General features: G+C 42.1%; 1 protein-coding gene across 4 annotated transcripts in view; it reads right to left on the reverse strand.

Moving 5' to 3' along the window:
- The window catches only part of LOC117246112 (phosphatidylinositol 4,5-bisphosphate 3-kinase catalytic subunit alpha isoform-like), a 116,138-nt gene extending 100,816 nt beyond the window's left edge, over window positions 1-15,322 (reverse strand). The window contains exons 1-5 of one of the 4 annotated variants that reach the window (XM_078166030.1): window positions 14,976-15,322; window positions 11,697-11,887; window positions 7,910-8,034; window positions 2,647-2,750; window positions 2,396-2,558 (exon numbers count right to left, since the gene is read on the reverse strand). In XM_078166030.1, the coding sequence (XP_078022156.1) occupies window positions 2,396-2,558; window positions 2,647-2,750; window positions 7,910-7,994 (352 nt within the window). In that variant the 5' untranslated portion in view covers window positions 7,995-8,034; window positions 11,697-11,887; window positions 14,976-15,322. Of the gene's footprint in view, window positions 1-2,395; window positions 2,559-2,646; window positions 2,751-7,909; window positions 8,035-11,696; window positions 12,068-14,975 lie in introns of those variants that run through there. The other 3 variants (XR_013490566.1, XM_078166031.1, XM_078166032.1) reach the window with 3 other exon arrangements.
- Between the last annotated feature and the right edge of the window lie 2,436 nt (window positions 15,323-17,758).

Genomic DNA, 17,758 nt, shown 5'->3' on the forward strand with positions numbered 1-17,758 from the left:
GATGACAGTTGAGGTCAGGTGAGGACAGGTGAGGACAAGTGATGACAGGTGATTACAGGTGATGACAGGTGAAAACAGGTGATGACAGGTGATGACAGGTGATGACAGGTGAGGTCAGGTGATTACAGGTGATGACAGGTGATAACAAGTGATGACAGGTGAGGTCAGGTGATGACAGGTGATTACAGGTGATGACAGGTGAAAACAGGTGAGGACAGGTGATGACAGGTGAGGACAGGTGAGGTCAGGTGATTACAGGTGATAACAGGTGATGACAGGTGATGACAGGTGATTACAGGTGATGACAGGTGAGGACAGGTGAGGTCAGGTGATGACAGGTGATTACAGGTGATAACAGGTGATGACAGGTGAGGTCAGGTGATGACAGGTGATTACAGGTGATGACAGGTGAGGACAGGTGAGGTCAGGCGATGACAGGTGATTACAGGTCAGGTCAGGTGATGACAGGTGACGACAGGTGATGACAGGTGATAACAGGTGATGTCAGGTGATGACAGGTGATTACAGGTGATTACAGGTGAGGACAGGTGAGGTCAGGCGATGACAGGTGAGGACAGGTGATTACAGGTGAGGACAGGTGACGACAGGTGAGGGCAGGAGATGACAGGTGAAGACACGAGATGACAGGTGAGGACAGGTGATTACAGGTGATGACAGGTGTATGGAGTTAGATTTATGTCATTAATACCTGTAAATGCACAGAGGGTGATCTACAAATATTTCTTGATCTGCACACGTTTCATAATTATGTGTGTGAACAGATCGACAGTCTGTGTGTAAATGTGTAATCTGTAAATATAAAACACATTCCACAAATACAAAAAATATCTGTGAATACATTAAATTAATTTGCAATAAATGAAAAGCATTTGTGAATATATCTTCCTAACATTTACAAGTTTTGAACAGGCATTTGTGAACTCAGTTTTTATTTGTGAATCAAAAAAACATTTGTGGATCTCAGTTCTACGCGTGTGGATTTACTTTTTACACACACGGATTTTTGGGACAAACTTTCCACCGGTCCGAACGAAAATGCACTCGTATCACTCGGCCATCTTCAGACAGCACGTGATCACCCAGCTGATGACGTCATTTCCGCATGTGAAAGTAAGAGCACGCAGTCTTTCTATGAGCTGTTTTTTGTTGTTGTTGTTTTAATAATAATCAGCGATAAGTAACGTGCATTCATTGTTTTATATTAATGTCATACAGTGAGTACTAGTGTGTGTTTATTTGTTCTATGTATCTGGCACACACTTTTGTATACATTTCTGTTTGAGTATGAAAGGCACGGTGGCTTGGCTGCTTCTTCAGTTGGCAGTTATCAGCCAACTCACCCTTCATAGTTTTCATTTATTCTTTCGAGTAGGATTAAAGTCACAAAGCACTTCACACCTTATTATTAGTGTACTCTTACTAATGTAGTTGTAATGTCTGTGCTGACCGCACCGTGTTTAGTTAGGTTACATCGTTTCAGTGAGGTTACATTAACTATTGTAAGATATGACAAGTGGCAACACCCTGGTTAAGGTCTTTGATAGAACAGCTGTTGGTGTTGGTAGCTCTTTTTGTTTAGAAATGTAATATTGTAGTTTTATTGTTCATTGTTAAAATGTAGATCGCGCTAAGCTAATGTTAGCTACTGAAACAGCATCTGCTGCCATGGCAACATTAAACATTTATGTTGCAAAATATAAGTGTACCTACATCTGATCTAACCCATGCAGTCTATGTTCTAACTGCTCAGTTTTCTAGTTTCAATACAGCCGTAAGTCATGATGACACAAAAACACTTTGACCAGTAGATGGCGGTAGCAGGTCTGCTGGCCAAACAAAGACAACTGCCAACTGATTAGGCTATACATATAGAAAATACCAATTATGCTAAAAACAACAAATGGGGTGCATGATTGCAATAAATGTAATGGTAAGTGAAACATGACACAAGTTGTCTTTAGAGGTTGGATGGTACTGACTTCTGGTCTATTAACAATGTATAAAATGCTGCACCTTGCTTTTGTCCCCCCAGCCCGCAACATGAATGTTTACTGTTGCCATGGCAGCGTTAGCTTAGCGCAATCTACATATTAACAATGAACAATACAACTACAACATTACATTTCTAAACAAAAAGAGCTACCAACACCAACAGCTGCTCTATCAAAGACCTTAACCAGGGTGTTGTGTAATTATGAAACGTGTGCAGATCAAGAAATATTTGTAGATCACCCTATGTGCATTTACAGGTATTAATGAGACAAATCTAACTCCATATGGGTGAGGTCAGGTAATGACAGGTGAGGACAGGTGAGGTCAGGTGATGACAGGTGATTACAGGTGATGACAGGTGAGGACAGGTGAGGTGTGTTACCTATCTCTCGGTTCAGGATCTTCTCCTCTCGGTTGCCCAGCGGCTCGATAACCTTCAGGATGGGGTGGAACAGTCGGAGGTCACAAAGCCGCCTCGTCTCATCATAAAACTCTTCCCTCTCCGCCTCCTGGGTCACGCCAACAAAGATGTAGCACGACTCCTCCTGGCCAATCAGAGGGGAGAGTTTATAACAACTGATAGCACCTGTGATGGTGAGACGCGGGGTCAAAGGTCAGGCAGCGATGACGTACCTGCAGCAGGTGGTAGAGCGGGTACTTCCTGGCCTCAGTGAAGAGCTGCTGCTTGATGTTGATAAGAGGAGTTTCTCTGAGACACTCGAGACTGACCATCATCCCTGAGACACGACATCACATCAGACAACAGAACATAGAACCAAACACAACAGACTGACCATCATCCCTGAGACACATGACATCACATCAGACAACAGAACATAGAACCAAACACAACAGACTGACCATCATCCCTGAGACACGACATCACATCAGACAACAGAACATAGAACCAAACAAAACAGACTGACCATCATCCCTGAGACACATGACATCACAAATGACATCAGAACATAGAACCAAACACAACAGACTGACCATCATCCCTGAGACACATGACATCACATATGACAACAGAACATAGAACCAAACACAACAGACTGACCATCATCCCTGAGACACATGACATCACATATGACATCAGAACACAGAACCAAACACAACAGACCGACCATCATCCCTGAGACACATGACATCACATATGACATCAGAACATAGAACCAAACACAACAGACTGACCATCATCCCTGAGACACATGACATCACATATGACATCAGAACATAGAACCAAACACAACAGACTGGCCATCATCCCTGAGACACATGACATCCCATATGACATCAGAACATAGAGCCAAACACGACAGACCGACCATCATCCCTGAGACACATGACATCACATATGACATCAGAACATAGAACCAAACACAACAGACTGACCATCATCCCTGAGACACATGACATCACATCAAACAACAGAACATAGAACCAAACACAACAGACTGACCATCATCCCTGAGACACATGACAACCCATCAGACAACAGAACATAGAACCAAACACAACAGACTGACCATCATCCCTGAGACACATGACATCGCATATGACATCGGAACATAGAACCAAATACAACAGACTGACCATCATCCCTGAGACACATGACAACCCATCAGACAACAGAACATAGAACCAAACAAAACAGACTGACAAACATCCCTGAGACACATGACATCACATCAGACAACAGAACATAGAACCAAACAAAACAGACTGACAAACATCCCTGAGACACATGACATCACATCAGACAACAGAACATAGAACCAAACACAACAGACTGACCATCATCCCTGAGACACATGACATCACATCAGACAACAGAACATAGAACCAAACAAAACAGACTGACAAACATTCCTGAGACACATGACATCACATATAACAACAGAACATAGAACCAAACACAACAGACTTACCATCATCCCTGAGACACATGACAACCCATCAGACAACAGAACATAGAACCAAATACAACAGACTGACCATCATCCCTGAGACACATGACATCACATCAGACAACAGAACATAGAACCAAACACAACAGACTGACCATCATCCCTGAGACACATGACATCACATATGACATCAGAACATAGATCCAAACACAACAGACTGACCATCATCCCTGAGACACATGACATCACATCAGACAACATAACATAGAACAAAACACAACAGACTGACCATCATCCCTGAGACACATGACATCACATATCACATCAGAACATAGAACCAAACACAACAGACTGACCATCATCCCTGAGACACATGACATCACATCAAACAACAGAACATAGAACCAAACACAACAGACTGACCATCATCCCTGAGACACATGACATCACATATGACATCAGAACATAGAACCAAACACAACAGACTGACCATCATCCCTGAGACACATGACATCACATATGACATCAGAACATAGAACCAAACACAACAGACTGACCATCATCCCTGAGACACATGACATCACATCAGACAACAGAACATAGAACCAAACACAACAGACTGACCATCATCCCTGAGACACATGACATCACATCAGACAACAGAACATAGATCCAAACACAACAGACTGACCATCATCCCTGAGACACATGACATCACATCAGACAACAGAACATAGATCCAAACACAACAGACTGACCATCATCCCTGAGACACATGACATCCCATATGACATCAGAACATAGAGCCAAACACGACAGACTGACCATCATCCCTGAGACACATGACATCACATATGACATCAGAACATAGAACCAAACACAACAGACTGACCATCATCCCTGAGACACATGACATCACATCAAACAACAGAACATAGAACCAAACACAACAGACTGACCATCATCCCTGAGACACATGACAACCCATCAGACAACAGAACATAGAACCAAACACAACAGACTGACCATCATCCCTGAGACACATGACATCGCATATGACATCGGAACATAGAACCAAATACAACAGACTGACCATCATCCCTGAGACACATGACAACCCATCAGACAACAGAACATAGAACCAAACAAAACAGACTGACAAACATCCCTGAGACACATGACATCACATCAGACAACAGAACATAGAACCAAACAAAACAGACTGACCATCATCCCTGAGACACATGACATCACATCAGACAACAGAACATAGAACCAAACAAAACAGACTGACAAACATTCCTGAGACACATGACATCACATATAACAACAGAACATAGAACCAAACACAACAGACTTACCATCATCCCTGAGACACATGACATCACATCAGACAACATAACATAGAACAAAACACAACAGACTGACCATCATCCCTGAGACACATGACATCACATATCACATCAGAACATAGAACCAAACACAACAGACTGACCATCATCCCTGAGACACATGACATCACATATGACATCAGAACATAGAACCAAACACAACAGACTGACCATCATCCCTGAGACACATGACATCACATATGACATCAGAACATAGAACCAAACACAACAGACTGACCATCATCCCTGAGACACATGACATCACATATGACATAGGAGAACATAGAACCAAACACAACAGACTGACCATCATCCCCGAGACACATGACATCACATGACATCAGAACATAGAACCAAACACAACAGACTGACCATCATCCCTGAGACACATGACATCACATATGACATCAGAACATAGAACCAAACACAACAGACTGACCATTATCCCTGAGACACATGACATCCCATATGACATCAGAACATAGAACCAAACACAACAGACTGGCCATCATCCCTGAGACACATGACATCACATATGACATCAGAACATAGAACCAAACACAACAGACTGACCATCATCCCTGAGACACATGACATCACATATGACATAGGAGAACATAGAACCAAACACAACAGACTGACCATCATCCCCGAGACACATGACATCACATGACATCAGAACATAGAACCAAACACAACAGACTGACCATCATCCCTGAGACACATGACATCACATATGACATCAGAACATAGAACCAAACACAACAGACTGACCATTATCCCTGAGACACATGACATCCCATATGACATCAGAACATAGAACCAAACACAACAGACTGGCCATCATCCCTGAGACACATGACATCACATATGACATCAGAACATAGAACCAAACACAACAGACTGACCATTATCCCTGAGACACATGACATCCCATATGACATCAGAACATAGAACCAAACACAACAGACTGGCCATCATCCCTGAGACACATGACATCACATATGACATCAGAACATTGAACCAAACACAACAGACTGGCCATCATCCCTGAGACACATGACATCACATATGACATCAGAACATAGATCCAAACACAACAGACTGACCATCATCCCTGAGACACATGACATCCCATATGACATCAGAACATAGAACCAAACACAACAGACTGACCATCATCCCTGAGACACATGACATCACATATGACATCAGAACATTGAACCAAACACAACAGACTGACCATCATCCCTGAGACACATGACATCACATATGACATCAGAACATTGAACCAAACACAACAGACTGGCCATCATCCCTGAGACACATGACATCACATATGACATCAGAACATAGATCCAAACACAACAGACTGACCATCATCCCTGAGACACATGACATCCCATATGACATCAGAACATAGAACCAAACACAACAGACTGACCATCATCCCTGAGACACATGACATCACATATGACATCAGAACATTGAACCAAACACAACAGACTGACCATTATCCCTGAGACACATGACATCCCATATGACATCAGAACATAGAACCAAACACAACAGACTGACCATCATCCCTGAGACACATGACATCACATGACATCAGAACATAGAACCAAACACAACAGACTGACCATCATCCCTGAGACACATGACATCACATATGACATCAGAACATAGAACCAAACACAACAGACTGACCATTATCCCTGAGACACATGACATCCCATATGACATCAGAACATAGAACCAAACACAACAGACTGGCCATCATCCCTGAGACACATGACATCACATATGACATCAGAACATTGAACCAAACACAACAGACTGGCCATCATCCCTGAGACACATGACATCACATATGACATCAGAACATAGATCCAAACACAACAGACTGGCCATCATCCCTGAGACACATGACATCACATATGACATCAGAACATAGATCCAAACACAACAGACTGACCATCATCCCTGAGACACATGACATCACATCAGACAACAGAACATTGAACCAAACACAACAGACTGACCATCATCCCTGAGACACATGACATCACATCAGACAACAGAACATAGAACCAAACACAACAGACTGACCATCATCCCTGAGACACATGACATCACATCAGACAACAGAACATAGATCCAAACACAACAGACTGACCATCATCCCTGAGACACATGACATCACATCAGACAACAGAACATAGATCCAAACAAAACAGACTGACCATCATCCCTGAGACAAATGACATCACATATGACATCAGAACATAGAACCAAACACAACAGACTGGCCATCATCCCTGAGACATATGACATCACATATGACATCAGAACATAGAACCAAACACAACAGACTGACCATCATCCCTGAGACACATGACATCACATCAGACAACAGAACATAGAACCAAACACAACAGACTGACCATCATCCCTGAGACACATGACATCACATATGACATCAGAACATAGAACCAAACACAACAGACTGACCATCATCCCTGAGACACATGACATCACATCAGACAACAGAACATAGAACCAAACACAACATAGAACAGAACAAAGGCGTACCATTGGGCAGGCAGCAGTCCACCAGGATGCGAGGGGGCATCAGGTGGAGCCCCCACAGCTCCCCAGACGACGGCCTGGGCGCCATGGCAACCACCAATCACAAGCTGCCTCACCTCAGCGCTGGGCTAGTTGGACAGACACAGACAGACACAGACAGACACACACACACACACACACACACACGCACACACACACACACGCACACACAGACAGGTGAGACCACACGGGTCTTCGACTGTTCAGGGACCACAGGTTAACCCTTTCTGGTCCTTTTCTCCTGCACACATTTTGGACAGGGACCACATGAGCACACTTTTGACCTGACTGACCCTGTTCTGTAACCAGATTGACTCTCTCTGGCCCTGCTTGGTCCTGTTTGGTCTTCTTTTGCACCCACATTGGACCAGACTGAAACAGTTTGACCCTATTTGGACCTAATGGACCCAGTTTAACCTTGTTTGGCCCAGACTGATGCAGTTTGGTCCACTCTGGTCCTGTTTAGGCCCAGTTTGTCCCTAACAGACCCAGTTTGGTCCTGTTTGGCCCAGACTGACCTAGACTGACCCAGTTTGGGGTCAGTCTAGGTCAATGATGAAGTTTATTGTTCCTGTCTTCCATCGGGGACAAGGACGGTCCCAGGAGACAGTTTCAGTCTGTCTCACATCAGACGATTAAATATTAATAAAATATATAACATTTTATTTTACAGGTGAAAAATACTTTTAAATCTTTTAGACATGATGTATGATGTTTCTAATATTTGTCCCTTAACCTGTGAAACATGTCATCACATGTGGTTCATCATGTTCTGATAGGATAAGATAAGATAAGATACACCTCATTTCTCACAATTGAGAAATTCCAGTGTTACAGCAGTCAAGGAGAAAGAGTCAGATTAAAAATTTCAAAATTAAAAATGTAAGGGTTAGGTTTACAAACAACATTCACAATATTAAGAACAATAATAAACAAAATTTCTGTCATGTTTATCTGTGAATCACGTCCTCTGTGGACATTTGTTTTTATTTGTTCTTTAATATTTGTCCTTTATTTTATATCAGTTTAAAACACAATTCTTTATTTATCTATTTATTTATGAATTCATTTTTATTTTGAGTCAGTTTTCTATAAATATCTCTTCACTTCTTTCATGTCTTCATGTCTCTTTGTCTCTGTGTTTTTTCAATGAAGCCGTCAAACAAAGAGCAGAAAGTAGGACACACACACACAGTAGGACACACACACACACACACGCACACACACACACACACAGACAACAGACAAAAGCAGAAGCAGCGTGTGTGTGTGTGTGTGTGTGTGTGTGTATTATGTGTGTATATTGTGCGTGTGTGTGAGGAAGTGGACTTCCTGTAGCTCTTCCTGTTGACCTGCTGAATTAAAGCTGTGATCTGATGAAACGTTCACTGTTTGTTTGTTTCTTTCTTTCATTTACAGAAAACTGTTTGTTTATTTATCAACAATCACATTTTTAAAAATACAAAATAAATTAGATTCTGTTTTTTCTTCAAATATGAAGACAGAATATACTTACAGAATATAACCAGGAGCCTCCCATGAGCTTTTAACTTTATATCTTTAAATGTTAGAGCAGAAACATCAGACGGGTCAGACCGCAGCCTTTAGCTATATATCTTTAAATGTTAGAGCAGAAACATCAGACGGGTCGGACCGCAGCCTTTAGCTATATATCTTTAAATGTTAGAGCAGAAACATCAGACGGGTCGGACCGCAGCCTTTAGCTATATATCTTTAAATGTTAGAGCAGAAACATCAGACGGATGGGACCGCAGCCTTTAACTATATATCTTTAAATGTTAGAGCAGAAACATCAGACGGGTCGGACCGCAGCCTTTAGCTATATATCTTTAAATGTTAGAGCAGAAACATCAGACGGATGGGACCGCAGCCTTTAGCTATATATCTTTAAATGTTAGAGCAGAAACATCAGACGGATGGGACCGCAGCCTTTAGCTATATATCTTTAAATGTTAGAGCAGAAACATCAGACGGATGGGACCGCAGCCTTTAGCTATATATCTTTAAATGTTAGAGCAGAAACATCAGACGGGTCGGACCGCAGCCTTTAGCTATATATCTTTAAATGTTAGAGCAGAAACATCAGACGGATGGGACCACAGCCTTTAACTATATATCTTTAAATGTTAGAGCAGAAACAGATGTGACATGTTTACTGATGATGTCACGTTTGTAAACACAGCAGGTAAACAGGAAGTTGTTTACTAACACAGACTGATGTGTTCTGAGACAAACTGAATCTTTATTATTGAAACTCATTTGATCTCCTCCACTCATCTCCTGTTTCATCTCCTGTCTCCTCTCCTCCCTCCCTACTTTCCTCTCCTGTTTCCTTGCCTACTCTCCTCTCCTGTTTCCTCTCCCCTCTCCTCCCCTCTGCTTTTCCTCCCTCCCCTCCTTTCCTGATTCCTCTCCTCTCCTCCTCTCCTCTCCTGTGTCTTCTTGTCTCCCCTCTCCTCTCCTCCTCTCCTGTCTCCTCTCCTCTCCTCCTCTCCTGTCTCCTCTCCTCCCCTCCTCCTTCCTCTCCTCTCCTGTCTCCTCTCCTGTCTCCTCTCCTCCCCTCCTCCTTCCTCTTCTCTCCTGTTTCTTCCCCTTTTCAGTACTCCTCTCCTCCCTCCCTCCTCTCCTGTGTCCTCTCCTGTTTCCTTCCCTCTCCTCCTCTCCTGTTTCTTCTCCTCTCACCTCTCCTGTCTCCTCTCCTCTCCTGTTTCCTCTCTTCTCCTCTCCTCTCCTGTTTCCTCTCCGCCCCTCCTCTCCTATTCCTCCCTCCTCTCCTCTCCTGTTTCCTCTCTTCTCCTCCTCTCCTCTCCTGTTTCCTCTCTTCTCCTCTCCTCTACTGTTTCCTCTCCGCCCCTCCTCTCCTATTCCTCCCTCCTCTCCTCTCCTGTTTCCTCTCTTCTCCTCCTCTCCTCTCCTGTTTCCTCTCCTCTCCTCTCCTGTTTCCTCTCCTCTTCTCCTCTCCTGTTTCCTCTCCTCTCCCCTCTCCTCCTCCTTCCTCTCCTCTCCTCCCCTCCTCTCCTGTCTCCTCTCCTCCCCTCCTCTCATCTCTTCCTCCTTCCTCTCCTCTCCTGTTTCCTCCCCTCTTCGCTCCTCCTCTCCTCCCTCCCTCCCTCCTCTCCTGTCTCCTCTCCTCTTCGCTTCTCCTCTCCCCTCTCCTCCCCTCCTCTCCTGTCTCCTCTCCTCTTCCCTCTCCTCCCCTCCTGTTTGCTCTCATCTCGTGTTTCCTCTCCTCTCCTGTTTCCTCTCCTCTTCCTTATCCTCCCCTCCTCTCCTGTCTCCTCTCCTCCCTCCCTCCTCTCCTGTTTCCTCTTCTGTCTCCTTTCCTCCTCTCCTGTCTCCTCTTCTCCCCTCCTCCACTCCTCTCCTGTCTCCTCTCCTGTTTCCTCCCCTTTTCGCTCCTCCTCCCCTCCCTCCCTCCCTCCTCTCCTGTCTCCTATCCTCTTCTCCTCTCCTGTTTCCTCTCCTCCCCTCCTCCCTCCTCTCCTGTCTCCTCTGTCTCCTCTTGTCCCCTCCTCCCCTCCTATCCTGTCTCCTCTCCTGTCTCCTCTCCTCTCCTCCTCTCCTGTCTCCTATTCTCCCCTCCTCTCGTGTCTCCTCTACTCCCCTCCCTCCCTCCTCTCCTGTTTCCTCTCCTCCCCTCATGACCTCAGACTATGGGATGGTTGCCATGGCAGCAGCAGTAGGAGCATCAGCGGATGAAATCAAAGAAACTCTTTGTTCTGTCACTCACCTGAGCTCGTGCCTGTCGCTCCAGCAGCGCGTGCCTCCGCACATAGCGCCTGTCTGTCTACCTGTCTGTGTCTCTCTGTCCGCCTGTCTGTCCACCTGTCTGTCCCTCAGTCTGTCTCCGTGTCTTCCTGTGTCTTTGTCTCCGGTTATGTCTCCGCCGGTTGATCCATCAGTCACCGCCCCGCTACTGCTCTGTTCAACACACACACAGAGACACGTCACAAACACCTGTCTGTCCCTCTGTCTGTCCCCCTGTCTGTCCCCGTAGCCGGTAGCAGCAGCAGACGGAGGGAAGCCGCTGTTCACCGGGAGCTGCAGAACAATGTGCTGGAAGAGGAGGAGGAGGAGGAGGAGGGTGTGGGCTCATCCTCTTCCTCTCTTAAAGGGCCAGCAGCCTCAAAGAGCTGCTGCCAACACACAACCAACCAACCACACACACACACACACACACACATTCATATATGTATATATATATGTGTGTGTGTGTGTGTATGCGTGCGTATATATGCATATATACACACACATACAATATGTGAGTGTATATATATATATATATATATATATATATATATATATATATATATATATATATATAAATCAATCAGTTTTATTTATAAAGCCCAATATCACAAATCACAATTTGCCTCACAGGGCTTTACAGCATACGACATCCCTCTGTCCTTATGACCCTCACAGCTGATCAGGAAAAACTCCCCAAAAAACCCTTTAATGGGGAAAAAACGGTAGAAACCTCAGGAAGAGCAACTGAGGAGGGATCCCTCTTCCAGGACGGACAGACGTGCAATAGATGTCGTACAGAACAGATCAACATGATAAATTAACAGTAATCCGTATGACACAATGAGACAGAGAGAGAGAGAGAGAGAGAGAGACAGAGAGAGAGAGAGACAGAGAGACAGAGAGAGAGAGATGCAGGTAATGACAGTAGCTTACAACAACATTATTGAAAGTAATAATATTATAGTTATAGTTCTGGCTACTGTGGTACAATATGTTGAAAGTATGTATTAATATCTGGCAGTATACATGTGTGACAATAGTCATATGTGTATAATAACAGTAGAAGTATGACTAATGACTAATGATGGCAGCAGCAGCAGGAGGCATCTGGCAGGACCACGGCAGCAGCACAACCACACACGTCACGCTATCCACTATCCTTATCACTATAAGGTGCCCGGTGTATTATAGGGGGGGTCCTCCATCAGACAGGGCAAGCCTGAGCCAGCCCTAACTATAAGTATGTATATCTATTTATACATATGTATTAAATATATATACAGTACAGGCCAAAAGTTTGGACACACCTTCTCATTCAATGCGTTTTCTGTATTTTCATGACTATTTACATTGTAGATTCTCACTGAAGGCATCAAAACTATGAATGAACACATGTGGAGTTATGTACTTAACAAAAAAAGGTGAAATAACTGAAAACGTTTTATATTCTAGTTTCTTCAAAATAGCCACCCTTTGCTCTGATTACTGCTTTGCACACTCTTGGCATTCTCTCCATGAGCTTCAAGAGGTAGTCACCTGAAATGGTTTTCCAACAGTCTTGAAGGAGTTCCCAGAGGTGTTTAGCACTTGTTGGCCCCTTTGCCTTCACTCTGCGGTCCAGCTCACCCCAAACCATCTGGATTGGGTTCAGGTCCGGTGACTGTGGAGGCCAGGTCATCTGCCGCAGCACTCCATCACTCTCCTTCTTGGTCAAATAGCCCTTACACAGCCTGGAGGTGTGTTGGGGGTCATTGTCCTGTTGAAAAATAAATGATCGTCCAACTAAACGCAAACCGGATGGGATGGCATGTCGCTGCAGGATGCTGTGGTAGCCATGCTGGTTCAGTGTGCCTTCAATTTTGAATAAATCCCCAACAGTGTCACCAGCAAAACACCCCCACACCATCACACCTCCTCCTCCATGCTTCACAGTGGGAACCAGGCATGTGGAATCCATCCGTTCACCTTTTCTGCGTCTCACAAAGACACGGCGGTTGGAACCAAAGATCTCAAATTTGGACTCATCAGACCAAAGCACAGATTTCCACTGGTCTAATGTCCATTCCTTGTGTTTCTTGGCCCAAACAAATCTCTTCTGCTTGTTGCCTCTCCTTAGCAGTGGTTTCCTAGCAGCTATTTGACCATGAAGGCCTGATTCGCGCAGTCTCCTCTTAACAGTTGTTCTAGAGATGGGTCTGCTGCTAGAACTCTGTGTGGCATTCATCTGGTCTCTGATCTGAGCTGCTGTTAACTTGCCATTTCTGAGGCTGGTGACTCGGATGAACTTATCCTCAGAAGCAGAGGTGACTCTTGGTCTTCCTTTCCTGGGTCGGTCCTCATGTGTGCCAGTTTCGTTGTAGCGCTTGATGGTTTTTGCGACTCCACTTGGGGACACATTTAAAGTTTTTGCAATTTTCCGGACTGACTGACCTTCATTTCTTAAAGTAATGATGGCCACTGGTTTTTCTTTAGTTAGCTGATTGGTTCTTGCCATAATATGAATTTTAACAGTTGTCCAATAGGGCTGTCGGCTGTGTATTAACCTGACTTCTGCACAACACAACTGATGGTCCCAACCCCATTGATAAAGCAAGAAATTCCACTAATTAACCCTGATAAGGCACACCTGTGAAGTGGAAACCATTTCAGGTGACTACCTCTTGAAGCTCATGGAGAGAATGCCAAGAGTGTGCAAAGCAGTAATCAGAGCAAAGGGTGGCTATTTTGAAGAAACTAGAATATAAAACATGTTTTCAGTTATTTCACCTTTTTTTGTTAAGTACATAACTCCACATGTGTTCATTCATAGTTTTGATGCCTTCAGTGAGAATCTACAATGTAAATAGTCATGAAAATAAAGAAAACGCATTGAATGAGAAGGTGTGTCCAAACTTTTGGCCTGTACTGTATAAATGTATAGATAGATAGATATAGGCATGTTTATACTGTACAGTATGTACACACACACACATAGATATATGTTTAGACATATAAACAGACAGACAGACAGACAGACAGATGGGGGGTTCAGAGGTTCCACTGATCCTTCAACATGTTTGATGTCTGACAGCCAATCAGAGAGCAGCATGTAAACAACACAAACAGCACTCAGTTAAACACTTTGTTTACATCCAGGACGTGTGTGTGTGTGTGTGTGTGTGTGTGTGTGTGTGTGCACGTGTGTATTAATGTTAAAACAAAGATTAAAACGTGTCAATAAACACAGACTGATAATAAACATGCAAATAAATACACAGACCTGATGAGTTCAGCTCGACACTGTGAGCGACAGCCTCATTCTTCTTCTCCTTCTTCTTTGAGCTCAAAACATGTTTTTCATTTCACAGTCAAACAATACTCTCTTCCTCTCCCTCTTCCTCTTCCTCTGTGGGTGAAACTGTTTCCTCTCCTCAGGACAAGAGGTCATGTGATGTCACAGTGATGTCAGACAGGGTCATGATCTACATCATCTGATGTGATGTGATGTCATCTCTGAGATTATTTACAGTACGACACTTGGGACAGAAGGCTGAGGAAATAACTACTCAAGCTATAGTGCAACTGTACTCTAACTCCAACTGTTGTAACTGTATTTAAAGTAACAGTACTCTAAATTTAGTAACTGTAATTAAAGTAACAGTACAATAACTGTAGTAACTGGATTTGAAGTAACAGTACTCTCACTGTGGTAACTGTAATTAAAGTAACAGTACTCCAACTGTAGTAACTGTACTTAAAGTAACAGTACTCTAAATATAGTAACTGTAATTAAAGTAACAGTACTTTATCTGTAGTAACTGTAATTGACGTAACAGTACTCTAACTGTAGTAACTGTAATTGATGTAACAGTACTGTAACTGTAGTAACTGTAATTGAAGGAAGACTATTCTAACTGTAGTAATTGAATTTAAAGTAAGATTACTCTAACTGTAGTAACTGTATTTAAAGTAACAGTACTCTAACTGTAGTAACTGTAATTGAAGTAACAGTACTGTAACTTTAGTAACTGTATTTACAGTAACAGTACTGTAACTTCAGTAACTGCATTTAAAGTAACAGTACTCTAACTGTAGTAACTGTATTTAAAGTAACAATACCTTAACTGTAGTGACTGTTTTTAAAGTAACATTACTCTAACTGTAGCACCTGTAATTGAAGTAACGGTACTGTAACTTTAGTAACTATTTACAGTAACAGTACTCTAACGTTAGTAACTGTATTGAAAGTAACAGTACTCTAACTGTAGTAACAGTATTTCAAGTAACAGTACTCTAACTGTAGTAACTGTATTTCAAGTAACAGTACTGTAACTGTAGTTACTGCAATGAAAGTAACAGTACTCTAACTGTAGTTACTGCATTGAAAGTAACAGTACTCTAACTGTAGTAACTGTATTTAAAGTAACAGTACTCTAACATTAGTAACTGTATTTAAAGTAACAGTACTCTAACTGTAATAACTGTATTTCAAGTAACAGTATTCTAACTGTAGTTACTGTATTTAAAGTAACAGTACTCTAACTGCAGTAACCGTAATTAAAGTAACAGTACTCTAATTGTAGTAACTGTATTTAAAGTAACAGTACTCTAACTGTATTTAAAGTAAGATTACTCTAACTGTAGTTATTGTAATTAAAGTAACAGTACCCTAATTGTAGTAACTGTATTTAAAGTAACAGTACTGTAACTGTAGTAACTGTATTTAAAGTAACAGTACTCTAACTGTAGTAACTGTAATTGAATTAAGTATACTGTAACTTTAGTAACTATATTTGCAGTAACATTACTCTAACATTAGTAACTGTATTAAAAGTAACAGTACTCTAACTTTAGTAACTGTATTTACAGTAACATTACTCTAACGTTAGTAACTGTATTTAAAGTAACAGTACTTTAACTGTAGTTACTGCATTGAAAGTAACATTACTCTAACTGTAGTAGCTGTATTTAAAGTAACAGTACTCTAACTACAGTTACTGTAATTGAAGTAACAGTACTGTAACTTTAGTAACTGTATTTACAGTAACATTACTCTAACTGTAGTAACTGTATTTCAAGTAACAGTACTCTAACTGTAGTTACTGCGTTGAAAGTAACAGTACTCTAACTGTAGTTACTGCGTTGAAAGTAACAGTACTCTAACTATAGTTAGAGTACTGTTACTTTCAACAGTAACAGTACTCTAACTATAGTAACCATATTTAAAGTAACCGTACTCTCATTACAGTACAGTAACAGGATGGAGGACACAGAGGAGACAGTCAGGCTCAACTCAGTGTTTCACTGCTGAAGACAAAGACATCACAGGTCAGAGCTCCACAAAGGACGTCAAACGTGTCCAGGAAGTGTCCATCACCATCATCAGGTTCAGGTAACAGGTAAATGTTTGAGATTACAGGTAAATGTTTGAGACTACAGGTAAATGTTTGAGATTACAGGTAAATGTTTGAGGTAACAGAAAGAAGAAACAGTCTGAAGGAGTGAGAAAAAAATGACCTGATGAGGAAAGTGAGAACAGATTTAAACTGACCAATATAAACCGGTTTAAACTGACCAATATAAACTGGTTTAAACTGACCAATATAAACTGGTTTAAACTGACCAATATAAACCGGTTTAAACTGACCAATATAAACTGGTTTAAACTGACCAATATAAACTGATTTAAACTGACCAATATAAACTGATTTAAACTGACCAATATAAACCGGTTTAAACTGACCAATATAAACTGGTTTAAACTAACCAATATAAACTGATTTAAACTGACCAATATAAACCGGTTTAAACTGACCAATATAAACTGATTTAAACTGACCATTATAAACTGGTTTAAACTGACCAATATTTACTGGTTTAAACTGACCAATATAAACCGGTTTAAACTGACCAATATAAACTGATTTAAACTGACCAATATAAACCGGTTTAAACTGACAAATATAAACTGGTTTAAACTGACCAATATAAACTGATTTAAACTGACCAATATAAACCGGTTTAAACTGACCAATATAAACTGATTTAAACTGACCATTATAA

Source organism: Epinephelus lanceolatus, unplaced genomic scaffold, assembly GCF_041903045.1.
Source record: "Epinephelus lanceolatus isolate andai-2023 unplaced genomic scaffold, ASM4190304v1 scaffold28, whole genome shotgun sequence".
In the NCBI taxonomy this organism is placed as follows: Eukaryota; Metazoa; Chordata; class Actinopteri; order Perciformes; family Serranidae; genus Epinephelus; species Epinephelus lanceolatus.